The 27,469-nt window shown below is 47.3% G+C and overlaps 4 protein-coding genes across 9 annotated transcripts in view; 3 read left to right on the forward strand and 1 right to left on the reverse strand.

The window, feature by feature from the left end:
- Positions 1-5: 5 nt before the first annotated feature.
- On the reverse strand, positions 6-12,665 carry HGSNAT (heparan-alpha-glucosaminide N-acetyltransferase). Its single transcript, XM_040597395.1, has 17 exons — positions 12,400-12,665; positions 11,976-12,115; positions 11,317-11,450; positions 10,331-10,400; positions 9,629-9,698; positions 8,423-8,529; positions 7,871-7,947; positions 7,219-7,249; positions 6,187-6,347; positions 5,698-5,813; positions 4,896-5,017; positions 4,200-4,326; positions 4,006-4,092; positions 2,768-2,845; positions 2,581-2,651; positions 2,329-2,441; positions 6-1,298 (listed from the first exon to the last, which is right to left on the reverse strand). The coding sequence occupies exons 1-17, from the start codon at positions 12,640-12,642 to the stop codon at positions 1,117-1,119; spliced, it is 1,929 nt and encodes a 642-aa protein (XP_040453329.1). The 5' UTR covers positions 12,643-12,665; the 3' UTR covers positions 6-1,116.
- A 353-nt stretch (positions 12,666-13,018) lies between these two features.
- POMK (protein O-mannose kinase) lies at positions 13,019-17,021 on the forward strand. The gene is made up of 2 exons (XM_040597484.1): positions 13,019-13,310; positions 13,841-17,021. Exons 1-2 carry the CDS (start codon positions 13,023-13,025, stop codon positions 14,612-14,614), a joined length of 1,062 nt encoding a protein of 353 aa, XP_040453418.1. The 5' UTR covers positions 13,019-13,022; the 3' UTR covers positions 14,615-17,021.
- A 5,733-nt stretch (positions 17,022-22,754) lies between these two features.
- SMIM19 (small integral membrane protein 19) lies at positions 22,755-25,210 on the forward strand. Its single transcript, XM_040597506.1, has 3 exons — positions 22,755-22,969; positions 23,112-23,236; positions 24,324-25,210. Exons 1-3 carry the CDS (start codon positions 22,800-22,802, stop codon positions 24,389-24,391), a joined length of 363 nt encoding a protein of 120 aa, XP_040453440.1. The 5' UTR covers positions 22,755-22,799; the 3' UTR covers positions 24,392-25,210.
- Positions 25,211-25,866: 656 nt separating this feature from the next.
- Positions 25,867-27,469, forward strand: part of SLC20A2 (solute carrier family 20 member 2) — a 59,010-nt gene continuing 57,407 nt past the window's right edge. For 5 of the 6 annotated variants that reach the window (XR_005828402.1, XM_040597518.1, XM_040597557.1 and 2 more), the window contains exons 1-2: positions 25,867-25,974; positions 26,568-26,641. The gene's annotated coding sequence lies outside the window, so the exon portion shown is untranslated. The remainder of the gene's footprint in view (positions 25,975-26,567; positions 26,642-27,469) is intronic. The other variant, XM_040597527.1, reaches the window with a different exon arrangement.

The raw sequence follows: 27,469 nt of genomic DNA on the forward strand, positions 1-27,469 counted from the left end.
CATAGCAGGGTATTTCAGGCTTTTTATTAGCACTCTTTCGGAAATCACAGCACAAATGACTTTCCGGAGTTTCCAAAAACTATTATCTTGCATTGAATTGGTCTGCTGTCTTCCTTTTTGGCTGAATTCTACCCGTATTTCTGGTTTTCAGATTTAGGGTCCTTAATGTAAATCCATTTATAAAGAGAACTGCATTGACTGAAGTTTAGTAATATCCAAGTGATTATATAAAGTCAACAGGAACTGGCCTTTCTGCACTCTTAAGAGTGTAGCACATGAAACTTGGACCTCATCTAGGCTAAAGGTATGCAACACAAAGGCCCAGAACATGCACAGATGGGCTGCTATACCTGTAGCAGCAGCATGCTAATTAATAAGCTAACAGAAGAGATCTTTGGCAGCGGGCTTCAGCAGGATCCTAAACTTAAGGTTTTGATCCAAGGCCAAATTGGAAGAACAAAATGAAGAATGAATGACCAGTTGACTCGCCACTTTCCACAGCATGCTGCAGCACAAAGGTGCCCCTCAGACCTTCCCAGACAGTCACTGTACCGCCCACCCAAGTGCAGGGCTAAGGATGCTGCCAGCGTTCCCATGGCAAAAAGATGGCCAAGTTAAATGCGTGCCAGTAGTCAGAGTGGTGCAGGCATGGGGCATGTGCCAAGGGTATATACAAACCCCGGACCATGTGAATTAGGGGGCGTCTTGTCAGATGCAATGACTGTTAGTACAGTCCTGTTCTGATAACCCCTTGCAGTCACCACCCAGATCCCTTGCAGTTCCTTTCACAAGCACCATCAGGCTGTCTTTGACTGCCCAGCTGTTGCAGTATGTTCAGTTTCTCTATGTGAAGGAAGGAGATCAGTAAAATACATACAAAATACAGAAAACAGAAAGAAAGCAACTGCAGCAGACTAGTAAGTTACTTGCTAAATAGGAAAATACTGTCCCTTAAGTCACATAAAAGTCTTGATGACAACTTCCATTGCACTGTAAACTTGAACTAGTATCCCTTTTTATTAATACAGCCTAGCACGAGTGGCAGTATTTCAGGCTAATCCACCTTTTGCACTTGCCCCATCAGAACCTAGGCTAGCTACACCCTGGCCATCTCTATTAGATTTTCCAGAATATCCTTCTCCTGTAAAGTACGTATGATATTATGACCCAAAGAGTTGTTGCAGTGAGATTTTGAGTCAGATGCTCTGCATGGGATTGACTGTCTTGCATCTTCCACTTAAAAGGGAAATAGTTTTCGAACACTTCATGTCCAACGTAGACCAGGATTGAGTTCATTCCTGAAAGTAAGCACAGGTCGTACCATCTGAAAGAGCAGGTATGAGCTTGCTTCAGAGTAAGCAGGCAGAGGCATGCCAGGCTTAGAAAACAGAGTGGCACCAAGACAACAGCAGCTATTCACAACAGCTAATGTTACTTGCCCCAAAGACACTACACGTGTGTGTTTTCAAATATAGTCTGAGAGGTTCTCTCCCCCAAAATGCTTATTGAAAAGAAAGACAGACAACCTATATGCTAAATCGAAAATACAACCAAATCAGTATCCTGCAATTTTACTGACAAGGAGAATAATCACAGTTACTGTCTTCAGGGTGGCCAGGTGCCAACCTATTTGGTCAGATCTATTGCCTTTACAAACAAATGCTGACTACCCTTCAAAGCTCTGGGATTTCTGGTAGGAGATATGATACCATGCTGTCACCCTACCCCTCTTCCTGTCCAGCCACCAAAGCTGCTGAAAGGTTCCCTCTGCTTTGGGTTTGCATTCTGTACTCAAATGTTTGTCAAGAGCCCAGTGTGGTTAAAACCACAGTAGGATGCTTTGGGAGACACACTTCTCTAAAAGCACATAGAGACAGAACCTACACAGCTGCCCAGGGGATTTCATCTTCCACATCTTCAGAAGTGGTATTACTCTGTTGACAGACCTTTGAGTTTCCCATTAGGTTACCCAAGGCTCAGCAATCCTTTCCAAAACCAACTACGAACCAGCTGTGGTATTTTGCTTGGTACTAGGCAGCTGTTCCCTGGGACCTTAACTTGAGACCAAACTGAGAACAGCCATTGGGCAATAGTAACTTCCAGCCCTCATTTAAAGGTGACAGTCCCTCTCTCCTAAATATCTGGTCTCAAGTGTCCTAGTTCTATGCAAAGATTTGGCTCAAGTTAATCATTCCGGCATCTTTCAGGTTATCTCATTCTAAACCCCAACTCTTTAAAAAAAGAAAGGGAAGCTCAGAAAACATAAAAGGATAGTATCTGTGCAGCAGGAATTGGAAGGAATATGTTTCCTGCTGTGATTTCACTGACCTGGGTAGAAAAATGGAGCACCTGACCACAGTCTCTTGACATCCACAAGGTAATACATCAGCAGTAAGAGGATGAAGGCAAAGCAGCTCATGGTTGTCACATACGATACTGACCTACACACGTTTTCAGTAGAAAGATTATTTAGAGAACTAGGTGATACAGACAGACCTCAATATATGAAAGGTAAAACATTCTCCAAGGTAAAATAGTACTTTAACAAAATCATACTAAAAGTTGTATCTCTTTGCTTACCATAAGTTCTTGTTTATGGGAATAAACCCTTCTTCTTTAGAACATTTTGTCAAGATAGCAGAAATAATTCCCTGAAATAGAAAGTTGCTAAAGATTATATAACCACTGCAACATGTTTCAGAAATACCAAGTTTGTATTGCATAAAAATGTATGTCTACTAAAGAGCTACAAAACTGACTGTCTTACCATTACTATGCTCCATATGATGAACCGACTCATAATTTGTTTGTGCTGGTCTTTGTAGAACAAGATCACTTTTCCTGCCTAATAGAATACAAAAACTTAATTAATGCCCATAATTGTCACCATGTTTCAAGAGCCAGATATATTTGCCACCAGCTACCTGTGCTAAGGCAGAAAACAGAAATAGGATTTATACCAACTAAGTGGCTGAAAGGCTCAGAATAGGAACTCTGTGAAGAATGGACACAGATGGGGTAAAGTGCACCTTTTCTCTCCTCCCTGCTACGTTAACACGGAGGAAGGGGACAAGCAACTTTTTCAGGTTAACACAATGTGACTCAAGCTCCATCTCCCTCAGCAAAGACTGCACAAAGGCACACCATGATGACTCCCCAACCAGTCCCCACAGCTTCTCCACAACGCCGTGTTGCACCCTGGCTGGCTCGGAGCACACACTCCGTTTCATGCACCACTAAGAAATGTGTCCTGATGACTCTTTTCCTCGGTGTCACGCTTCTGGTCCAAGCTCTGCCCCACAGAGATTCCCAATCAATTTTTAACCCAGTGCTAACATGCAGTGACATTCCTTTCCCAGCACAAAAGTTTCAGTTTGGTTAACAGCTGCTGCACAGACAGAAAAGCCGGCAATGACTAACTAGAACTGCATCAAAAAGCATCATGATACCTTATTTTAAACACAGTGGTGAGCTGTGAGCTTTTGATGTTGGTAGCACTAATGCAAACCCCTGCCTCCCCCGTGTCTGGAAAGGTGAGCACACCCATAGCACCTATGTGAGATGGCTAACACTGCATGTCAAGTGGAAAATTAACATGGGGAACATGTTCAGCTGCGACCTTTAAAACCGTATGTTTAAAATAAAGCTGTGAAGTCCATGCATCTCTTGGCCCCATTTTCCAACATGCAGAGCCAGCCTACTCCCAGCATAAGCCCAACCTTAAAACAAGCAAAGAAAGTTTCCGGGTGGATATTTTGCAAACTCCTTGTGTCTATCTCTTAGAAAAACTAAGAAAGAGTTTTGGTTTATCTAATGCAAGTTACTGCCAGGTTAGATTCCAGTTCTGACACTCACCTCAGGCTAAGTCAGCCTGAAAGCATTGCTTTGCAGAAGGTTTTGTTAGAACCAGTCTCAGCCTTAAATAAAGAAACCAAGTTGCCTCCCCACATCCAAGATATTTTGAATCTTCCCATTATAGTGCACAGCCAGAAAGAAAAGAGGTACCTGCAGTCCCAGAAATGCCATAAAAATGCTATTTATGGTCCCCAGGATCCCTTCAGGATCATATGGCACCGTTGTTTGGTAAATCACCTTAGAGAGAAAACAGCTGTTAGAGGGCACCTGAGCAACCATCATTACCTGACAGCTCTGCTCAGTGCTTGCCTGCGGCTTCGTACTGCAAACCAAAAGCTACTTACGCTTGAAGAGGGATGCTGATATATATGCTTTTCTCCAAGAAGCAAACGATCAATGTAACCAGCTGCTCCTCCAGTGCAGTTGGGATAGCGTCCAAAGTCTCCAATGCCCCCAGGACCAAGATAGCCCCTAGGACAAAAGCAAACAGGTTATGGCATAAAGTGCTGGCACGCTCCACCTGAATAGCAGCTGGTCCAGTGGCCTAGCCCACTAAATGCTCAATGTTTTCCTGGCCAGAGGCACACAGTGAAACACTGGTCCTACATGACACCTGGCTGGTGACCACCCTGTTTTGATCATTGCAATTCTATAAGCAGTTGAGTCACGAGGGGACAGGCAGTATTGGGAGCCTAAAGCTGCTGCTCCACCTGCCCTGCAGGTGCTGACCCTTTAAAGGGGCAAAGATAGAGACAGGGATGACATTGCAACGATCGTATATTGCTGTACACAGACCCCAAGAAGATTTTAATCCTCTTCTTTAGACAGAAGGGAGCAACGATGTCACCTTTTGTAACACCTGGTACTTCAGTACCAAAGTAAAGAAGTTTTTTCACATGATGAGTGCTTCCCTTAATGAATGCTGGCCTAAAAGCTCTCCTCTTCATTCTTTCCTTATGGGTAATAAAATGTATTTTCTACTCACTAGAAGAAAAACAATCTGATGGCCCATAGAAAGCAGTCCGAGTGCACAGTCTTACCTGGGACAACCTGGCACTGGTAACAAAAAGGTCAGGCAGAGCCAAATCACTTCTAACATCAGAATGAAAATCCACTGTGGCCAGTAGGGGAGAATATCCTGCAGAGCAGGACATGGCGTCTCCTGCATGAGATGGAGGGAGTGGGGTATTAGCTGGCAAGTGAAAAGCATGCCCCTGGGGACATCCTGTGCTTCCTGGCAGGCAGTCCCCCAGATATGAGAGCTGTTGTCATTACAAAACTGGGTTCTATCAAGAGACCTTTCATCTTCATGAACAATTTCCACACACTTAGTTACTTGGGGGAGGGGGAGAAAGAAACCAAAACAATAGCCCACAATGTTTTTTAGCTTGGAAAATGTCAAAAGGAATTTTGATTCATGAGTAGAACAAAAGCCTTTTGGGAAAACAGACTCCAAAGGCCAAAAAGCAGTATTACTTTCCCCTGCTGTGAAAAAACACTGCCAAAATTAACCAGACAAAATGCAGGCCACAGGATTCAGCACAGCTATGTCTGTCCCTGGGGTCCATTGGTGGTGGAAAGTCATCAAAACTGCCTGGGAATGCCTGCTTCTAAGCACCAGCTGAATGGATCAGTGAAATCCTCAAATAGAGCAAAGCTAGATGTGATAAAATGCAGACCTGGACACTGAAGGGTGCATGTTCCCCGAAACTTCTGCCAGGTCACACTGCACTACACATCAAGTAAGATGCTACATGTTTTCTCATAATTTCTCATGCGTTCTTTGTGCTCAGACAAGCAACCCTACTCCAGTATCACTTGTCATCTCCCCACATAACTCACCAAGGTCCCATTCTCAGCCCCAGCTCTGGTAAACAGGAGCTCAAGAGCAGCAACCACCAGGTACGTGAATCCCAGCCTCTGGAGCACCCCAGGAATACGCAGATTATCCCAGGACACTGGAAAACATGAAAGCAATAATGGAAGAGGAGCAGACATGGGCTCTTTAGTAAATATGAAAGCTGCCTTTCTCCAGGGAGAGCTGACACGCACTGCACCTGCGGGTACAAGGGACACCTCCACTCTGCCACCCCACTTTCTGTAAATCAAAACCCTGGGAAAGTCACCTCTAAGACGATGAACAGTGGTTGGCACAGGGGTCAAACAGAGAGAACTGCATCGGTGTAGAACTGAACAGCGCTCTACAGGACACAACAAACTGCCCCCAAGCAACTGGTCATTAACAGTAAGGCTGACTTTTCTCAACAGCCCAACCAGGGAGGCAGGAACAACAGTTGCAGAAATACAAGACAGACAGCAAGTTCCACTCACATGGTCCAAGGCAGTAATTGGGATTCACAACTATGATTCCCAGCAAGATTAGCAGAAAACTCCTCCAGAGGATTTTCCCGAGCACCTTCTGCTTGGAACTTCCCAACCTCAGCATGGAGCTCAGTGACAATGATACTGATGTCCCCATGATGAACACAAACCTGGAGAACAGAGCAGATGGGAAATTGAGCTGATAGATTTCTCATCACACGTGTGTGACAGCAAACACTGAAGACTGCAGAGTAGCCTGCACTGGCCCACCAGAAATGCATGCACCGAGTGAAATTGGACAACTTTATTTCCTCTGATTGCTAGGCATTCCCAGACAACTGAGCCCGCACTAAGGGACAGTTCAGAGAAGTAACAGCATTCTGGTCTTTTGCAGCAACACATACGCTACCAAAAAATTCCATTACCCAAAATTAAATGAGCATCTTCAGAGCAGTAAAACACAAGCTGCAAATCTATGACCGAAGTTCAGAACTGTCCCGCTCCTTCCCTCTAGATTAGGTTCACAGTCCAAGGCCAGCTCCCATCTCCAAGAGTAACTACAACCGATGCGTATTTTAGGGAAGCGTGCTAGGGACAGGTGGGATAATTGCTTCCCTGTACAACCATTCTCTGGTTGTACAGACAGATTAGCTTAATGCAAAATTCCCTTGGCTATTTTCTCTCTGGATACCTATCAGTCCAGGTTTTAATCTTGCCAGATTGTCCACTTCCAATACAGTAGCGTGGCAACAAGCTCCTCAGGGATACTGCACTTCCATTAGCAGGGTAACCCCGGGCCTTCCACTGGCATTGTGTGAGGGGAGGAAGGAGGATGTGGGGCAGCCGAAAGCACTTAGCTCTTCTACTCGTTCATAAGGATGATGCTGTTATCTGGAGGGGCAGATTCCTACCAACCACTCAACACAAATTTACCCTTCCAAATAGGTTTCCACATGGAGACAAGGTACACACGATGTTCTCCTTCCAACCCTTAACATAAAGAACCACTTGACACAAGAACTATTCTTCAGGAAGACTTACCATGGGAACACCAGATCTGCCACTGTTAATCCTACAGGGAAATACAAAGGAACACATTATTTACCTCGAACCCTCCCTAAATTTTAACCATTATTGTTGAGTTTCCAGAGGAATTGCTGGCTGCTTGCAATTATTTGATGCCCTAAAACCTAAACCACATTATAAACAAAACCTACAAAGAGCCAATCATCTTGCTTCACTGCTTTTACCATTCTTCAAAAATAGGGTCAGAACTGATAGCTGTGTCCTGGGAAAGATTTCAGGGATTGCATCCTTGCTGTTCTCCACTAGGGCAGCATGATGCCTGACCCCTTCACCATCAGCTTGCCAATCAAGGCACTATGTTTGTACAGCATCGAGCACCATCAGCTTGACTGTGGTCATTAAACACCACAGAGAAGTTAAAGATAGGAACCTGTGTCAAAAATAAAAAGGTTACGCACAGACAGTGATCTGAAACCCCTGCGTGACAAGCAGGACTATACACTGCTTTGCCCATTAACCTAACAAGCCAGATACCCTGCTGAGGCAAACTGGCACAGTGTCCCAGCCCTCAGCTGAGCAACAGCTCGCTGGCAGCAGCTACCGTGCTAACCATATCTAGATACTGCTGCAGTTAAAACCCAGATTAATTGTCTCAATTGTACTTTACCATTCCAACTCTCATGTTTGAAGAACCAGTATTTTCCTCCTCCATAGTTAACAAACACCATAATTATAAGAGACAGCCTAAAAGGACAACAACAAAAACACACACAAAGTATCACGTGTCAATGAAATACATATGTATGTGAACACAAAGTTAATGTTTATGCCCATTAAAACATTTCTAACTGTGAGACCTGGTTTATTTTATTTTTAAGGCAAGATTATGTACAAGGTTTCCAGCTTTGCCAACCAGGAAGCAGCATTTCAAAGATCATGGGTGGCCGTGACCCAAAGTAAGCTCCTTCACATAGCATTTTCGCATGGAACGTATGTTATTCTTTTCCACCCTCTGCCACAACTTTGATGTTTCCTAAAACTAGATTAACTGCAAAGTGTTTCAGAAAATCCAAGAATTAAACCCTTGACTATCTTCCAAGTAAAACAGACCCCTCTGAACTGTCCATCTGCTATATGTTTCTGCACACTGTCAAACAGCCATTGGAAAAATCTCATTGTTCTTGGAAGAGTTGCTTTTTGAGCAAGGTCTTATGCTCACCCTCGGAATGTGTCCAGGGAACGCAGCCGCTGCCGAGAGGCTGTACTCCAAAAACGCGGGGTGGGATCACTGTTAATGGAGTCTGTTGTGTTCGGGGACCCAAGCTCCTTTGGGAACAAACCACACACACGAAGGACAAGTCAGCAGCTGCAGCAGCTGCCTAGGGAACAGAGGTCAGCAAATCGCAAACTTTCACATACTGTGTTTGTCTTTGTTCTCCCCATCTTCCTCTTCTTTTTGTTTCCCCACTTGCTACTTCTAACCCCTTCGTAGCTCCACCATATTGCAATAATATTTGCAGATGCTCCACACTCCACCTTTGACCAGTGTGGAAACAACAATGCAGTGAAAAGAGCCCTGTGTTTGAGACTCATGAAAGTTGAGTCCAGTCGAAATCAGTCAGACTTGCTGTCACTGTGAGTGCTGCTCTACAACAGAGTTGAGCAGATCCAGTTGCTGACTCTTAAAAGAGGATCCATCCCATCCTATGCCGTCAGCAACTTGTCTGACACCACAGAGAGACTGTTCAGAGAGCTAAACCAGCAGAAAATCAATCCTTTTACATGTGGGAGTGGCTTCTTTCCAATTGAGTTCCCTAGATCACTCAGTGACAACATACAGAAGCAGGTATTGCTATAACACAGCTATAGAGATGAACAAGAACTGCTGCAGATCTCTGCTCCCAAGTCATTTGATTCTAGACTGATTTGGACCTCCTAGATGTGAAGCCCAGACTGTGATGATCTATCTGTATTCTAGCACAAAACACAGCTCACACAGAAATGCCAGCTCTAGGGCTGCCAGAGAAATCCTGATTTACGCATAGATCCTGCTAAAATTCCTACTGTGCTGGAAACAGAAATGAAAGCTGGCATTTCTTCCCTTCCCTTCCCTTACGCTGCCTGTGTCAGAAGGGGACAGTATTTTCACTAACACGTTTGCCTCAAGGGAACTAAAGAGGGCACAAAGCTGTATGTTCAAGACTTGCAAGAGCTCTACTGGGAATCCACTAAGCTTGCACAGAAAACCAGCCTAGCACTCTGCATTGACATAAAATTACCTGTCTGACATCAATACAAGATTTGCCAAGGGGAATATACACAAAGGGAATATGATTAGTAATAAACAAGTCCCCAGATGTCCAGATAGTGTGTGTTCCTCAGAGATGAAAACACTACAGAATGCAAAGATACAGTGGTCACTCACAGAATTAATCAGACGATCAGTTTCTCTGGGGTTCAATTTCTTGTAAACCCAGTTTCTGACTGGATCAATTCTGAAAACGAGTAACAGTTTAAAACAGAAAACAAAACAAGAAGCGCTTCGTAGCCAACTTCATCTTAGTATCAACTATTTAGCAGCATAAATGAAAAGTTGGGACAGTCCCTATTTCTGTTTTCCCAGCTCACATAGGTAATACTGAGATTCCGCCAACACCTGGGACCTCAGCTGCATAATTACACTGCTGTGAGCTCAGATTCGGGAGCTTTATTATCAGGTTGTTCGCAGGCAGGGGTGACTCACGTCATTCAGTACACAGGACGAAAGGCTGCATATGCTACACACACTTAGGTCCCACCGACTTGTATTGCCAGTTCAGGGCTAGACCCAGGAACAAGTCGGGGAGGGTGAGGCAGGGTGTGTGACAGCGGGTGTCAGTTGCTCTCCAGTAACTGCGCTACACACAAACTAACAAGGCTGCAAGATGTCTCTCAAGTGAAGTTGTATCACTTTGTATTTATTATCATATGGGCAGCCACCACAGCTTAACTTGTATGTAGCAACCTGATATGATCTGATCTGCAAGCAGGGTTACAGTGGGACTCTGAAGCGCTAGAACATTCTAATGTGTTTTAACTGGCAGCTCCACTTCACGTGGGAGGAAGTATTACAATACTGTTCACTTACTTCATAAAAAGGCGCCCGACAATCAGGATAGCAAGGATTCCCATGTAAACCAGGAAAGCAAAGAGAATAGCTACATGAAAAAGAGAAGAACACAACTCTATAAACAATCTGACAACACCACTCAGCTGCCCAGGCTTGACCAAGCACGACACAAACAACAGAAAGCCCAACACACCAATCATCACATCCCTTCTCTGTGCAACACGTATCCCCAGCCTGAGCCCCAAAGGAAAAAACCACCACCACAATCCAAAACAAAAGCCGGCTAGTTTCAAAGTGCAACTCAGTGGCTGCACATCTCAGCAGAAAAAAGGAAAACAGAACTGCACTGCACCACAAGGCAACGATGAGAAAAGAATCAATGTGCTATATATACTCTGAAGAAGAAACTAGAGATTCAGGAAGAGCCTCAACATGAAGATGGGGGAGAGGGTAATACGTCAAGTTTGCAAGCATGGAGGGTTTTTCTTTAGAGCTGGAAAACTGGAAGGACTGAAGAATAACCTAACATAAAGGAAAAGAATGGAAGAGACGTAGACAAGAATTTGAAACAGTCCTAGAAAAGAGATGAACAAGAAAGCAAGACATGAGATTTAAAATCAAAAGCGCAAAAACAACAAAAAAATCCGAACACTATGAATTCTTTCCCATTTTGAGAGAGAAACAAGATAGAGGGAAGAAGCAGGGAAACAGGAACTACGAAAATACCTCCCTCCGGACACATACCCACTGATTTTTCTGGGCTAATCCCTGCTGCCAAAAGGCTGTGCTTATACAGTGTATCACCTGAAGAGGCCTGAACCTGGTCAGGGCCTCGAGACACATGTATAAAACATAAGAAGGTAAGATGCTGAGAGAGAAGAGTAGCAAGCCCATGACACATCTTCAGCACAGCACAAGTGGTTGCACAGGTTTTTTAGGAAGTTGGTCCTGCTGGGAGACATGCAAGTTGTGGAATGAAAAGGCAAAAACAGAGGATTACATACGGAGGTAGCTGTTGATAGGGCCTTCATTGATGACTAGGTCACAAGAAACAGTTTCGGTGCTTGTATTTAGGCTTGTACTTAGAGTCTTTACCACAAGGGAATAATTGCCAAACTCTCCAAAATTATACTGAATCCTGCAAAGGATAAAGGAAACAAAACTTGCTGAGCCATCACCGCTACATGCGGGTACCGCCGCAGCATTCAGGGGGCTGTAAGCCTTAATGCTTGTAGGAAAGGCAAGCTTGGCCTAACAGCGTGATTTAGCAAGGAGCTGGCTCTGCCTTTGCCAAGCACTGCCTTCCCCTAGCCTAACACAGACGCTTTACCACACGTGCACTGCTGACTACATCACCTGTCTTCTTGAGCTACAGACTCTGCAAGAGAAACCAGGCGCTTGCAGATGCTGGCTCCACGCATACCAGTTTGGCTCCTGCCTGCACCTAGATCCTTTCGGCACAGTTACAACGTATGCCACGGTTACAGCAGCAGGGGAAGCCTGAACTCTAGGTCTGAGCAGTCAGGGGAAAGGTGATGAGCAGGTAATAAACAGGTGCACAGCTTCAAAAAAAAAAAAACCAAAAAACAAAAAAAACCAAAAAACCAAAAACCAAAATACAGGACAGAGCCATCCAGGTGTTCCCTGGGGCCGGGCCACATACTTGCAGAGCTCTCTGTCACCCACAGAGCCGTTGAGCAGCAGGGTGAGCGGATGCTGGGTATCGACCATCACCGCCGCCGTGCCCGGTTCTCTCAGGCTCCCGTTGCTTGGTGGGACAAATGCCAGGAACTGATACAAGCACTGTGGAAGAAGAGGGTGAAGCGAACGCATCAGCGCCCAAGGACGGCGAAGGGGGGTCTGCCACCGCACCGTGTTGAAGGCAAGGGGAGGCGCCCGGGGGCTGGCGGCGCCCAGGGGCTGCAGGGCTTCCCGGTGTGCTGCTGCGAGGCACAACCGGGGCGCAGCTGCCTCGCAAAGCCGCGGGGAAAGGCCCGCAGCCCCGCCGGGGGCCGGCGCGGGGCTGGGAGCGGCGGGGGCCGGCGGGACCCCCGCACGGCGCGGCTCGGCGCCGCTGCCCCGCTCACCTGGTGGCAGGCGCCGGAGAGGGCGGCGAGGCGCAGGCCCTGCGCCGCCAGCTCGTTGCGGACGAGCAGCAGGGCCTGGTCCATCCGCCCCGAGGGGTGCCGCTCCGCCGCCGCCCCCCCGAGCGGCCCGGGCCCGCGCCCCGCCGCCGAGCCCTCCCCGTGCGGCTGCGTGACACCGGGCGCCATCAGCAGGGCGCCCAGCGCCGCCGCCACGGCCGCCACCAGCCCCGCCGCTGCCGCCATGTCGCTGCGCTCCGCCCCGGGGCGGCGCCGCCGGCAGCACCACTGCCCTGCGCGGCCGCGGCGGGGCCGGGAAGCGCGGTCGGTCCTTACCCCCCCCGCCGCCGCCGCGTTTGCCGGGGTCAGGCGTCTGCGCCCGGGCGGGCCGGCAGGCCGGGCCCCGGTTTACAAGGCGGGAGGGTGAGCAGCGAGGCGGGCGTCGAGCTGACAGCCGGGGGGCCTTGCGGCGCTGCGCGCGGGGCCTGTGCTGGGGCTGCGGGCTCGGGGCTGCGGCGCCAGCCGGGCGGGCCCGCGGTGGGACGGCCCCGGACCTTCACCCCCGGGCTGGGCAGAGGGTCCTTGCTCAGCGCCCGCCTTTCCCGGAGGATGCAGAGGGCACAGCCATGGAGAAGAAGCCGCGCTTCTCTCGAAGGGAGTTTCCTCCCAGGGAGGTGTCGCCAGTCTCGTTGGCATTACTGTTTGCGGCCATCCTGCTGCTCAATGCCCTGCTCTACCTGTACCTCAGCACGTTCGACGGCTCTTCGGGACGCAGCGAAACAGACCCCGGCCTCTGCCCGTCTGGGTACTTCAGGCTGGGAGCGGTGAAGAACTGTTCCCCGTGGCTCTCCTGCGAAGCCATCAATAGGGAAGTCAGGAAACTCAGGTGTGTTGGTGAAGGTGCTGTGAAAAAGGTGAGTTTGGTTTTCCTTTCTTCTCTGCTGTGGATAACGAGCTTTCACTGTTTGCTGGCTAATTAATGCCCATACCGCTGTTATAATTATCCTTGCAGCAGCTAATTACTGTAGGCATCCTGGGCATATGGCTACTGACAAGGTGCACAGCACAGGTAGGAGAGCGTGACCTGAGCACCTTCCGGACACCAAATGACATCCAGCTATAAAAGCAAAATCACAGAGAGTGGTGAAGCGCTTGTGGAGCATGGCACAGTCACGGTAGAGTAAGACTGGCTGGTTGGGTGGTATGAAATAATTTAATTCAACCGCATTGCCCATTCCAGAGAAAACTTTGGAAATTTTGATGTGATTATACCATTGGTAAGGGCTTGCTGTGGCAGGTACATGGCCCTACCTGAAGGCTTGACCGTCTCTGGTGACTAGTTTGCAGTTGTGACTAAGCAGTGACTCGAAAGTCAGTGGCAGCTGGCAGTGGTTGGTGTGACAAGGCTCTCCACGTGTCTTACATGTCTCTTGTGTGTTCTCAGGTCTTCCTTTCTGAGTGGAAGGAAAACAAAGTGGTCCTTTCAGAGCTCACCAACTCAGACCTGAAGGAGGACTTTCTCCATGGACTGAAGATGCTGAAAGCACTTCAAAGCAAGCACGTTGTCCGGCTGCTTGGCTACTGTGAGCAGCAGTTCACAATCCTCACTGAGTACCATCCTCTAGGCTCCCTGAGGGGCCTGAATGAAACTCTCCACATCCCCAAGTACAAGGGCATGAACACCTGGCATCGCAGGTTGATGCTTGCTATAGACTACGTGAGTGTCATTCAGTACCTGCACAGCAGCCCTCTGGGCACCTTAGTGATGTGTGACTCAAATGACCTGGACAAGGTCCTCTCTCAGTATCTCCTAACAAGTGACTTTCACATCCTGGTGAATGATTTGGACGCTTTGCCTGTTGTGAACAGGAGTGCTGGCAAGCTGGTGAAGTGTGGTCATCGGGAGCTCCGGGGCGAGTTTGTAGCTCCTGAACAGCATTGGCCCTATGGAGAAGAAGTGCCATTCAAGGATGACCTCATGCCTCCGTATGATGAGAAAACAGACATCTGGAAAATCCCAGATGTCTCAAATTTTTTCTTGGGCCATGTTGAAGGAAGTGACGTTGTGCGACTGCATTTGTTTGACATCCATGCAGCATGTAAGAAGCAGGACCCAGCCGAAAGGCCTTCTGCCCAAGAGGTCTTAGACACCTACAGGAAGGTTTTAACTCTGCTTATTCGGGAGGCAGCCATGCCTAGTACTAGGGAAATGTTATAGTGAATCATGAGACAAAGAACATACTGAAGTTAACGTCCTTCCTATTTATTTAGCTTGCCTGAAGGACAGAATCATTGTCCCCAAAACTGAGAAGAAAAGAACAAGTGAAGTTGTACGTTTTGATTTAGAAAAAAAAATAAATCTACCCAGTGCCAGAGCTGTGCAAGTTTCCCATTTACATGTTTAATCTATCATTGGAAGAGGAGGAGGGAAAAAATTAAGTTGTGTGGGTGCAGGGGGAAAATTTGTTCCTTAAGAAACAATAAATTTTCTTTTGCAACATTTACACAAAAACTCTTTTAAAAAATTACAGGAAAATAGTTAAAGAAAAATATTGGTCCACTTAAACTGATTGAAGAGGATTCAAGAGCAGAGAACATGGCATGCCCCCCACAAGCTTTGTGCTGATTCCTGTGGCTTTGGCCCACATCTTACCCACAAAGCCCTTGCCCACTTCCCCATGGAGTAAAAGCAGTGGTCGCTCAGAAAGGAGTACCCTAGTTCACTTCAGATTCTGGTGAATCCCTGATGCCAGAGCCCCAACAGCAGTCTCTCCCTGCTGGATGGGGAGCAGGTTGTTTTTGGAGCTGTGTGGCCATCGGTCTGTGGGCCCTGTATCCCACACCTGCAAGCACGTGGCCACTTTTTAAGCAAGCAGATGATGCAGTTTCTGAAGAGACTGCTTACAGACATGTACCCTTGGTTTTCAAGCCTTTGCTCAGTGGTATTCTCAGATGGGCTCTTCAGAGATGAAGCTGTAAAACAGAAGTCTATTGCTCTTTTTTATTCCACAGAAATCCTGAGTGCTTTGGAAAAGAGCTGAAGTGCATCTTTTTTTCATTCACTTGTCCATGCAATCGTGACTCGATGGAACCAGGGAGAGCAAGGAACTGAAAGAGAATGTGGCTTCCTTCCACAGCAATAAGCATTAAACATTAGCTTTGGAAAATAACATTCCTATATTCAGAACATGCAACTCTGTTGAGTCTGAATTCAAAGCCCACTAAGCATAAAGGTTGCTTTTTTGTTCAGTGTGTTTAGGAGAAACCTTTTGGTACCTATATGGGTGTTGCAGCCTGGTACCAACAGCTGGAGAGGAGGAGTAATGATGCCTTAATCCAGCAGTTGGCTCTTTTTGGTGGGACTGAGATGTATTTGTTCTCTTGCTGAAAAAACAGGAATAGTCTGAATGAGACATGGGCCCTACCATTACACACCTGAGGACTTTGTTCTGTGGACTGGGTCTTTGAAGACCTAAAGGCCTGAGACAGCTTTCATGTTTTGACTTGATAAGTGATTTGTAAGCAGAGACTTACATTGTCCTTTCTGCTCAAGTGTCTGGTTCTGTTCTTTGCTGTACTGATATTCCTCTTCACCTAAACAAGCTGTGTTGTGACTGCACTGAGAATATGCAGTCAGTTTGTGTACGAAATGTTCAAAAGCTGCTCCCAGATTTTATTACAAATGGGAAATCTTTCCTGGAAATTACTACATTCATACCTGATTTCATACAATGTCAGCAGGAGCCCTTTAAAGGCTTCTCATTATGACTTTCCTTTCGCTCTAGTCAGTCTCTTTTCTTAAACTAGCTAATATTTGCCATTTTTCACTTGTGCGGCCCTCCCTAGCAGCTTTCCTGCTCAGGTTGTCAGGAAGCAAAGCTCAGAATTCAGGGCCTCCAACAGAGAACAGTCATTTTGGATGCTTCATGTTTGTTTTGGACTTTGACACAAAACACCTTAAAGAAGCCTGGGGAAGAAGAATGCTCTGTCTGTTGTAATTGCATCATCCAGCCCATGAACTATTGAGTTTTTATTATTAGGATTAGAGTTCTGCAGTTCCAGCATGAATCCACGATGTGCAACAATTAGAAAAGCATCCTCTTACAGCTCCTCAGAACCAGGGATCAAGCTTTGAAGGGCCAAGTGTCAAATCTTTTGCATGTGCCCCCAGCAACAACTCAACAACTTGTTACCTCTTGGTAGCCATCATGTATACTTGAAAGAAAAATCAGTATCCAGTGGCTGTGAAGTAAACATACCATGTGTTTTTTATGAGAGTAGCAAGGACAGACAAGAAGAACCTACCAAGCTTTTTATGCTGGTCTCTGTTAAGACAAGCTTCTGCTTGGATTCTTGCTCGGTTGTGTACTGCTGCACCTTGCAAACAGCCATATTAATTTCACAGAGTGAAAAACAAATGAGGACAAATTCTGGTTCAGTCTTGCCATGGAGATGTCTCTCTGTACCTGGTGTTACACATTTTTTTAAGAACAGGTGTATTCCTAAACATTCACCCTAAGCACTGGGTCCTCTGCATGTCTCTTCTCCATTCCCTCTCCTTTAGCTTGTGTGTTGTCCAGCATTGATTTCAGCAGGAATAAATTACATTTGTTCTGAATACAGCATTACGGAGCTTCCAAGTTTCTTTTTTGAGATGATGTCTCTGTCTATGAGGAAACACTAGATGGCAGCATGAAGGTCACTAGCATTAGTTATTAGCAGTTGCAGTCTCTCATGCCCAAACATAGCCAGGATCTGGCCTTGGAGCCAGTATTTTGCTAGCAAACTTCCATAAACCCCTAAAAGATCTCATTGTGTTTGCATTAGCAAGTCTGTGGTAACAAAACTGACAGATGTAAGGGCTGTCAGAAGAGCCACACATGCCAGTTGCAGGGGCTAACTCTCCTTTAACTTGCTCGTCCTATGTGTGTATTTTACTGTCCCTTTTAATGTTAACCTGGTGCAACCTCAACCAAGTTTGAGTGTCACCTCCTTCCAGTCTTTCAGTAAAAGCAGAGTATGCACCCTCTCCATCTTTCTGTTCTTCCCCACTAACCCCTTCCACAATCTCAAGATTGCATGAATCCCATCCTTCTTACATTTCCAGCTTCTTTTCCCATAAAGGGAAGAGGCAAGGCCTCACAGAGAGTGAAGAAGAAGCAGGACAGCCCTACTATGCAGCTGCCTCCCCTCTTTCCAGTTCTCTCTGCTGGGCATTCCAGTTTTACCACCAATGACAGCCCTGAATAAACATTCAGCGGCTTTGCTGCCTAAGTACAAGCAGCTCTTACATGTCTGGCGGAAAACATCAAAGGATTGATGAGCAGCAAGAAGAGGCCTGTTCACAGCTGGAATTCTGCATGCCCCTCTCTCCTCATTCACTCTCCAGCCAGCTCTAGATCAGTGGACATGACCTCCCCACCAAAAGCACTGCCACAGGTCTGCCTAACCTCAACGGCAGCTGCTGGGTCTCGTCTCAACCTCAAATCAAAAGCCTCACATTCCCTGTTCTTTCTCACAAAAGATGCTGCTTCTGGGATGGTTATTGCCATGTTTCCTATTGTACCCCTGTTCCTCCATCCCAAAAGTCCAGCCAATGAAGCTGCACAAAGATGCAGGCCACACAAGGAGAAGGGCTGCTACTGGTGATCTTCTCCTTCACAAAAATTCAGAGGAGGTTCCCCAAACCACCCTAGGTGGTCACTGTCAAGGCAGATATGGTCCCAGTGGTCCCAGGGCTTTTGTTTGCTGCCATCACCAACACAAAGGCCTTGGGTCTGGCCCCTTGCCCAGGGACAGGACCTTCCTTTTGCTGAGGTCAGTGATCTGCACCACCTTGCCCTTCTGTTTTGGGCAATGCCTCCTCTGCCATCCCTGCAGCAGTCCCCTAGCACATCCTGCTCTCCACATCCAACCCAAAGAACCAAAGCAAAGACCGTCTCCCAGACTCAAGAAATAGCACCTGGTTCCCAGACTAAACCCCCTGGGACACTGCTGTGCCAGCAGCGGAGGGAGACCTGGGACATGCCAGCTGGGCCTGCTGACAGTCTGGCTGCAGGTGCCAACTGTGTCAGGGCACCTGGACCACACTACTGGTATGGTATGCTCTACCCTTGGTCAGATGCTGTTGCCAAAACAATTTCCCAGTGGATTTCCCAATAAAGTTTAGCCCTTACCAGTTAGGTCTGTACTACAGGACACAGAACAGAAACACCCTCTCTCAGAGCTGAGTCCCACATTCAGTTCAAACCCACTGCTCCTTGTTTTCCTCGGAGTCATCCAAACAATAGCACTGTCAAGGTTATGTTGGTTTACTTTCCAAACTGCCTGCTGGCTGTAGGCTTCTAGGTGGCTCAAGCCTGATGTAGCGTGTTTCCCTTTGTGTGCTGTGGGTTTCGGAATGCATCCTAAAAGTGCTCATGCAATGCTAAATCCTGTACAGGTGAGCAGCCTTTATGACAACTCATCTATATGTTCAACACCAGCAGATGTAAGAAGCATTGCATGCATATTGACACCAGCTGCTATGTAGGTCTGGGTAAATCCTGCAGAAATAAAATAGACACAACCTATTTAATTGAACAGGGTTGTGGGTTGGGTTGTTTTTTTTTTTCTTTTCTCAAGGACACTTTTAAAGTCTGTGCTACTCTGTGTTTAATGAGAGTGTTTAACTATTAAGTGTATCAGAAGTTTAGAATTCCACACAAACTTTCTGAAATTCTATCACAAGCTCTAAACCACTATTTTCCTTTGGTGCCACATAAACAAAACTTCAGATCATTATCTTTGTGAAAGAGAGGCAGTGCTGTTTGCCAAATACAATTTGTGAGATATTTGGCAGAATCTGCAACTGTAAACCGATTCTATCATTATGAATATAATGTCTTACCAACAGTCAAGAGACCCTGGGAACAAGAAAAAAGTGGTTCTCAAGTTCTTCTAGCATGATATAATGCATATATTCGTAAAGTTCATCCAAATAAATTATATGGTAGATGGTACTTTTAAAAAAGAAAAAGGATTCTGTGGGTTTATTTTAATTGAAATACTGTATACTTGAGATGACCACATGATTTCCAATAATTGCCACTCTGTGTTCTGATGTCTATAATCCAGTATTTATCAGGACTAAATGGTGAATATATTTACATTACAGTGATATTTATGTCTCAGCAATTTCTGATTCTGTTTAGCTCTGGGTAACTCAAAATCCATTAAAAATATATCTTTATATAGAGAGAAACACAGATTCTTTGGCTGTAATTTTCAAAAGAACAATCTTACTGTTAGATTGCAGCATTCACATTTTGGGTATGAAGTAACTGGATTTTCAAAACTGATTAATATACAGCAGCTTTCAGTCAAATTTATAGTAGTTTCTGGGTGCTAAGGAATTTTGGAAAGTGAATTCTTTCCTTGCAGAGCTGGAAAACCCTTTTCAGCAATGACTTTGATAAACCTATGGGACTGAAGTGGGTGCTTTTTTTAAGCACACACTAGATTTCTTTGTGAAATGAACAAAGTTCCCACTTTTTTTAAGTGGTTTTTTTTTAATTAAATCTCAGAGTTATGTGTTTTTCTCCCCAAAATCTGGTTCCCGTGTGGAGTTGTCTGACCCATAGCTGAAACTCCCCAGGCTTATTTGTTAATGTGTAATGTTGAAAATCTAGCCACTAAGCTTGGGTCTCCATTAGCTATGTTTAGCTTAAGCCAATGCCATATATTATTATTATATATTATTTGTTTGATGCCTACATGCTTTGGTCACAAGCAAGGATCCTGGAGGTCAGATGCTGTACAGGCACAGCACAAAATGGCGGTCCTTTCCCCCCAAGCAGTTTAGTATAAGAAAATAGAAAACAACTGATGTCCTCATGTATTTAACAGCATACACAAGTGTTGGTCACCCCATCCCACCTCATCCCATCTACAAATAAATACACAATCTACACAGAAAGGTCACACCATTTCTTGTGCACAATGACAACTGCAAGGCCTGACCTTGCTTCGACCGAATTCTACAGCAGCTTGCATTCCCGTTTCTGAAGGTGTTTCAGGAGCCTAAGACTGAAACAAAATCCCAAGCTATAAAAGCAAACAACAGTGTACCAGAAGCTAGCCTAGACTTAGGAGTACACCAACTTTGGTATTTAAACCAGATTCCTCAAGGAAGTCACACAGAAGGCCTAGACCCCTATAACTCTTCTTGCTACAGGCCAGCAAATGGGAGATCACCCCTTTTTCTCAGGTTTGCAAGGTTGTCACACTCACTGCAGCACCAGATGTTGTGTTCCTCAATCTAACCTTGTCCTACCCACTGCTTAACACTTGATAAATTCAGAGGGGCATGTGGGGGAAGACAATCTCTGTCTTCTGCGTTAGGGGTGGATTATCCGAGCCTTAAATTGAGCATTTAATTAAATCAAACAAATCGGGCACCTGCAGTGAGGCAGCCTGTTCCTGCATGCTGGAGGCTGCAGAGAACACCCCCACCCCAGAGACCTGAAGTCATGCTTTGTGGACACAAGCCTTGGTTTCCTCCAGATGGGAAGCTGGGTGCAAAGTCCTGGGGCATTCCAGCCCCTTCCTTGGTTGTCCAGAGCAAAGCTGCAGGGTTATTACACAAAGCGCTTTAGACAGAGCTTAAACACATCTTCTCTACAGCCTGCACAAGGAAGCCTGATCTGAACTGAAGTCTAGAGGTAGTATTGAAATATAAAGAGCAGACGAGTTACTTATGTTCGTTCATTCTTTCCACTTTTCTTCCACAGACGTGTAATGCTTTCTTATCAGACCTATTAGCAGAAAAGTTTAATGTACTAAAAAAGCAAACATAAAGCCTCAACTTCATGAGAAACTGTTTAGAATGCCTGTGAAACCATGCTTAATTAACTGTCTTGTGTCATGTTGCATAAGTGATAGACTTATTTTTTTCCCCTCTTAGTGGTTTCCACAGTTCTGTGCATGGGTGCCATCCTGATTTAATGACCTAGAATTATCTCTAATTGCTGTTCTACTCTTCTTTCCCACACCATGTGGGGCAAGGAACTTTTCTCATGATAATAGTGCCTTAGCTTTTTATTTATTTTAATTTCTTTTTCACTCATATCCTTTTATGCCCTTATCTGAAGCTTCTTAAAATCAATCTGTTCCATAGCACGGAAGGAGAATGACTTGGCACATCCTTGCACTGAGGGCTTTCCAAAGAATAGTTTCCCCAGGCCAGTTGGACATTTGCGAAGTGAGTGCCATACAAGTGAGATGCTTAGAATCCCTCTACTCAGTAAGGGGTCAGAGCACTCCCCAGGCACAGGAGGACTCGCTCTGAATGTTTGGCATAGGTTAGATAAATCATGCACTAAAAACACTTGGGTTTTCTCCCATATTGTTGTACAGAGGGTGAAGAAAAATAACTGTAACATAAGCACATACCCCACATATGCGTAAAAGCAAAGGGAGATGAACTGTATCTGTAATGTCTATATTGTAATAGTTCTAGTATCTGAAGGAAGATGTGGTAAAAAGAGGTATCAGGGCCAGAGGTGGATTGAAGGAAGCAGGAGAGGATAAAGCACAGCACACCTAACCTGTGCGTAGCTCAAACATGCCACATCAGGCAGTACAATAAAAGTGTGTATATGTGTTAGAAAACCTGCTGTCTAGTTAATCTGCATGTCATTTAGCAGTTCAGACTTTTCAAGTTTCTAAACTGAAACACTTGCTCTGCTCCACCTTTTCTGCCAAAGTATGATCCTAGATTTGTGCTTTTTGGCCTCAGGAGCATATGGAGCATAGGTGCAAGCTATGTTGCTCCAGCATCTAATATCCAGCAGCTCCCATTATGGCACATTAGGGAAAAAAAAAAAAAAAAAAAAAAAAAAAAGGCAGTATTTTTTCAAGAAGTGCTGTTTCTATTTTGACAACCTGAACTGTCAAATTTAGTCCCTGTGTGGAAAGTGAAGGCTTGTAACCATCTGAACCTCTTTTCCTCTCAACACCACGTGCTGCTAAGCTACATCCCACGATTCCACGGCCGCAGAGCCAGCACCAGCCCAGGCGGGCGAAGGTGCTTTTGACCCCGCGGCTGCCAGGCTTTCCGAGCTGCTGCATTCACCCCCCTTGCCCACTCGCCGGCGTCCCCTCTGGCGCTGGAAGGCTGTGCCACCCCCCGTGCCCGTGTCGCCACCCGCTTATGTCTTCTCCCGCAGCGACTCGTAGCTAGAGGGGGAACAGATTGTGGGCAGGGCAGGGGGGCTGCGGCCCGAGGCCACTCACCGCTCTCCCCGGGCCTCCCCGTGCCGGCGGCAGAGAGGCCGAGGCGCGGCACCTCACCCCGGCCCCGACGGCCCGCCTGACGTCACTTCCCGCCGCCACGGGGCCGCCCCTAACGGCCGTTCTCCCCCATGGCGGCGGCGGCGGCGGCGGCGGCCGGGGGGGTGGGCGGCGGCGGCTCGGCGGCGCTGGGCGACAGCAGCGCCATCGACTACTCGGTGCATGAGGCGTGGAACGAGGCCACCAACGTCTACCTGCTGGTGGTGCTGGCCAGCCTCGCCCTCCTCGTCTACGCGCGGCGGTGAGGGGGGGCTGCGGGGGTTGGGGGGGAGGCCGCGGGGGGCGGGGCGAGGGCTCCCGCCGGGAAGCGGCCGCGCCGGCCCCACGTGTAGCCGTGCCGGGCCGTGCCGGGCCAGGCCTCTCACCGCCTTGCCCCCTCGCAGGAACAAGAGGAGGATCATGCGCATCTTCACCCTGCCCCCAGCCGCCGAGACGCCGCCCGAGCCGAACTTCTACGACAGTATGAAGAAGATTCGCCTGCGGCAGCAGCTGGAAATGTACTCCATCGGTGAGTCGGGAAACGAGGGGGCTCGCTGGGCCTGCGGGTTACCGAGGACGGTTCCTGTAGGGGTGGCCTCGAGCCCTGCCCGTTCTCGTGCGGTGGGGACACTAGGGCAGAGCCTCTGTCCTGCAGCACCATGTAGGGAGCAGGCGTTCTGCAGGAACGTGGGTCGCAGGGTTGAGGCGTGAGGAGGTGCGAAGTGAGGGAACAGCCACGTGATTCTCTTAGAGCTGTCAAAACGAATTCAGTGTTGAAGTTAAAAATACATGGGAATGTCTGAATATTGTCCAAATATGGATGGATTTGTAATAGTTGAGAGGCCTGGGAAATCACCAGTAATTCAACTTCATAAATTGAGAATAAATGAGAATTTTACTTTGGCAACAACTGTTAACACTCCTATCTTAATGTTGAAGGTCAGGATCTCCATGCCTCTGATACTCCAGAGGTCCAGTTCAGAGAAACACCTGCACTTGCTTCACATCTGCCGTACATGCAGGCCTAGAAGAAATACTTAATGAGATGAAACCTTTTAAATATAAAGATTCTCAAACCAGGCCACTGCATTCTGTAGGAACAAAAATGTATGTGCTTCCTACCAAGGAATGCCTGCTGGCATTCATTGTCGGTGTTTGTTCCACCGCATACAACTCTTTGATCTTCCTTTGCCTTGCTAACCAGATTAATTTTGAAGTCAGTGTAGTTGTTAGCTTGTGGCTTGTTGTGGAGGAGATGAGTGATGTGGAGATCAGTTGTGTGACTGAGTCGTTCAGGTCATCTCTAATAATACTTCTGAAGCCATAGTCTTTGATATTTTTTTTTTAAATGAAAGGACCCAAATGGAATAATAGTTCTCTGCCATTAACTTACTGACATTTTGCTATGACCCTGCTGTTCAGCCTTTCCAAGGCTGTACGCTCCAGGGCTAGTTCCATGCAGTGACTGAAACTTCCCCTTGTGTGGCTAAGTGGTGAAATTACATTCTCTAACCTTAAGTCTGTTTCTTGATTGTTATATGTATACGTGTATACATGCACACACATATATATAATAAACGGTATAATCAGTGTTGATCGGTGTTTCTTTTTTTCAGCAAGGAAGTATGAACAGCAGCAGCAGCCACCAAAACAGACTGAAAGTGTACAGCTCTCAGTGGAATGAAGCCCACAATTGTAGGAACTCAGGATATGTTTCCAGTGCTGATGATAACAGCCAGTGTGGAGCTATTTTCAACGCCTTTTAATCGATACATAGCTGAAGGCAAGGGGGAAAGGAAGAGGACTCTCCTAAAAACTTTGTTCTCAGTAGCTTTTCTCTGAGCCCCGTGAAGTAAACAGAGTGCCTGCTGAAACATTCAGCGTGAAAGTACCCAACACAGCACAGACGTGCTCAGAGAAACCTCTGAGGGTAGAGAAGCGCAGTTTTAAATTATTTCTTTCTCAGCTAGCACCTTGGAAATAAGCTCCTACCTTCTCTGGTAACAGGACCCTGGAGAAAGCAAGGCAGTACCTATCTGCTCAGAAACCCTTTTGTTCCTTGATCACGCATTGTTGAATTTGCGAAATGCGTTCGGTAAATGTGAATGAAGATACTGTGGCCTTACTGCCTAGTGAAGGTGAACACCTTTGAGAGCTTGGCTTGTGGCTGGCAGTAGTGCAGAAATGTTCTGCTCTCTGTTTATATGGGGGTTGTGTATGCAATACTGTGAACCTTTCCTGGAGAAACGAAGAAGTACGCAGTGAACTGCAGGTCTAGAAGATGCTTAAGGCCAGTACTCTAATGTTAACAGCAAAGGTGGTTAGGTTAGTCAAATTGCTTTAAAGAGTGGGATTGCCTATAAAAACTTGTCTAAGGTGATGGCTTATCCAGAAGAGACATCACACACCAGTTACTTTTTTCTTTCTAGGTAAATCACAAAATCAGTGAATTCAAAGAATACTGCAGAAATTTCTTAATAAAAGCACCTGATCATGAAAACTACTCGAAGATGTATCATGCTGTAATTCCTAACGTTACACGACTTTGAGGGGGCAGAATGGTCAACAGAATGCCAACAAACAGCACGGAGAGCTGGGAGCGTGTGGCCAGAAAGAGGGATTTTTTTCTAATTCTGTGCTAAAATACATTAAATCTTGGGAGTAAATAGCACTGCAGTTCTATTCAGATAAGAGCAGATGTGGCTTTGTTCACCAAATCTGGTTTATTAGATTGAAATTATCTGTACCTTAGCGTCTGTAGGGACAGTAAAACATGACCGGGGCCGCACGGACCACGGCAGAAGGCGGCTCAGCAGGTTTCCCCCGTGAAAAGGGGCTTTTTCGGGTGAAGCCGGTGGCCCCTGCCGGCGGCTCCCCGCGTGTAACAGAGGAGAAGGGCAACGCGGCGGGGCCGAGGGCTGGTGGGAGGCAGCGCCGCTCCCCCGCTGCGACGGGGAGCAGGGAGCCCTCGGAGCGCGCGGGAGCGCCGGGCCGCTGCCCGGCCACTGCCTCCCCCGAGGTCTTCCGGGCTCCGCGGCGTCTCCCCGTTACTTAGCGGTACCTAGGCGGGCCAGAGACCCGCCTCCGACCGAGCCCCCGGGGCGCCGCTGCCCGCCCGGCCCTATCCGCTCCGCGGAAGCGGCGCCCTTCCTGCCCCGCGCCGACCTCACTTCCTGCCGCCGCTTCCGCCTCCGGGCCGCGCCGGTTGCTGCTGCCGCCGCTGTCGCCGTCGTTGCTGCTCGGAGGCCGGGGGACAGCCGCCGGGCGGTGAGTGGGGCCGTGGCGGGGCACGCGCGCGGGGGCGCCCCGTTCTCGCCGCTCCCCTCGCCCCGTCCGCGCTGAGGGAAGGGGGGCGGCGCACGGGGGCCGTTGTGAGGCGGGAAGGGGCCGCCTGAGGAGAAAGCGCGGGCGGGGGCGGGGCCGGGGCCGGGAGGGGGCGGCCGGCGCCGGCTGCGGCCCCGCTGGAGGCCCGCGGGCAGGCTGCGCGCTGCCGGGCCGGGCCGGGCGGGCTGTCCCCGCCGTCCCCCGCGGGAGGGCTCTCTGCGTCCTCTGCCCGCCTGCGCCCCGCGGCCGCCGCAGCGCTGTCCCGGCGCGGCGCCCCTGGCTGTGCCGAGACGCGGCCGCCCTTCCCGCCAGCCCTGCCCCCCGAGCGGGCACGGGGCGCGGGCAGCGCGGGGGCGAAGCCTTTCTAATGGCGCATCTTCTGTGACGCCCGCCGGGGCTGCTGTCCTCCACAGCCATCCGCTGCGGCTCCACACGTGTCAATAAAGCAGCATGTCAGAATGAACCGCATCTTTTCAGTTTACTAAACCCAGGCGTCATTCTGTCTGTAGCTAATAATTTTACAATTTCCCTCTCAGCTGAGCTAGAAGCACCATGAAGCGCTTAGAAATCTCGAGTGGCTTGCAACTCCGCTTGTATTCGTGGACCTGAGGTAGTGGCACAAGTATCTTACAAACTTACTTGTTGAGATAAAGCATTTTTGATGAGAAACAGCAAAAGCAAAAGATTTTCCAGGGCCTGTACCTTTTTGATTTGCTAGGGTGTTAGAAGAGTGCTGCATGAGCCATGAGCGAAGGGCAGGTAGTGGTTTGCTTTCCTGACTCAAGTGCAGCTATTGAAGTTCTGTCCCAGCAAAACTATACCATGTTTTGTTAGGGTTTTTATATTTCAGTTTTGCAGTACAAGTATGCTTTGGGATGGGATGGAAGGTGCAGTCAGCGATTTTAATTTTACCTCAGATTTCTGCAGTGATTTTTACCTATTAATTCATGATATTGCATATAGGGAAAAAGTGCTTTCTTTAATTGGTAATAAAACAGTTGATTCCTAAAAGCAGAGGCAGAGACGATAGATGTTTGGGTTTTTTTTGTGTCCATTTGTTGTAGTTGGTCTTGTAGGCGTGCACGGGAATGGATTCTCAAACTCTCATGGAACTTTGTTCATGATGAATTATTAGATGTCTTGGATGGAGAAAGCTTGTTTATGACCTTTAAAAGAATTGTGCCAAAGTTATCTTTAGTTGCATTTATTTTTGAGAATGCTGTACAGAGGCAAATCTCTCTGGTTTACTCAATACTGTTTAAAAAGCTATTATGATATGTAGAATTAGCGGTGTCTGATCACACAAAGCATGTGAGGGGAAGCTTTCAAAGCAGTTAAACCTTTGCATCTATAAGGTGCCACAAAAAAAGCATTAAGAAGTTCCTCTCAACTGTAAGTTGGATGTCTTTTAGAGTCTGGCTGCTCTGTTGTGTCCGTG

Source organism: Falco naumanni, chromosome 1 (genome assembly GCF_017639655.2).
Source record: "Falco naumanni isolate bFalNau1 chromosome 1, bFalNau1.pat, whole genome shotgun sequence".
In the NCBI taxonomy this organism is placed as follows: domain Eukaryota; kingdom Metazoa; phylum Chordata; class Aves; order Falconiformes; family Falconidae; genus Falco; species Falco naumanni.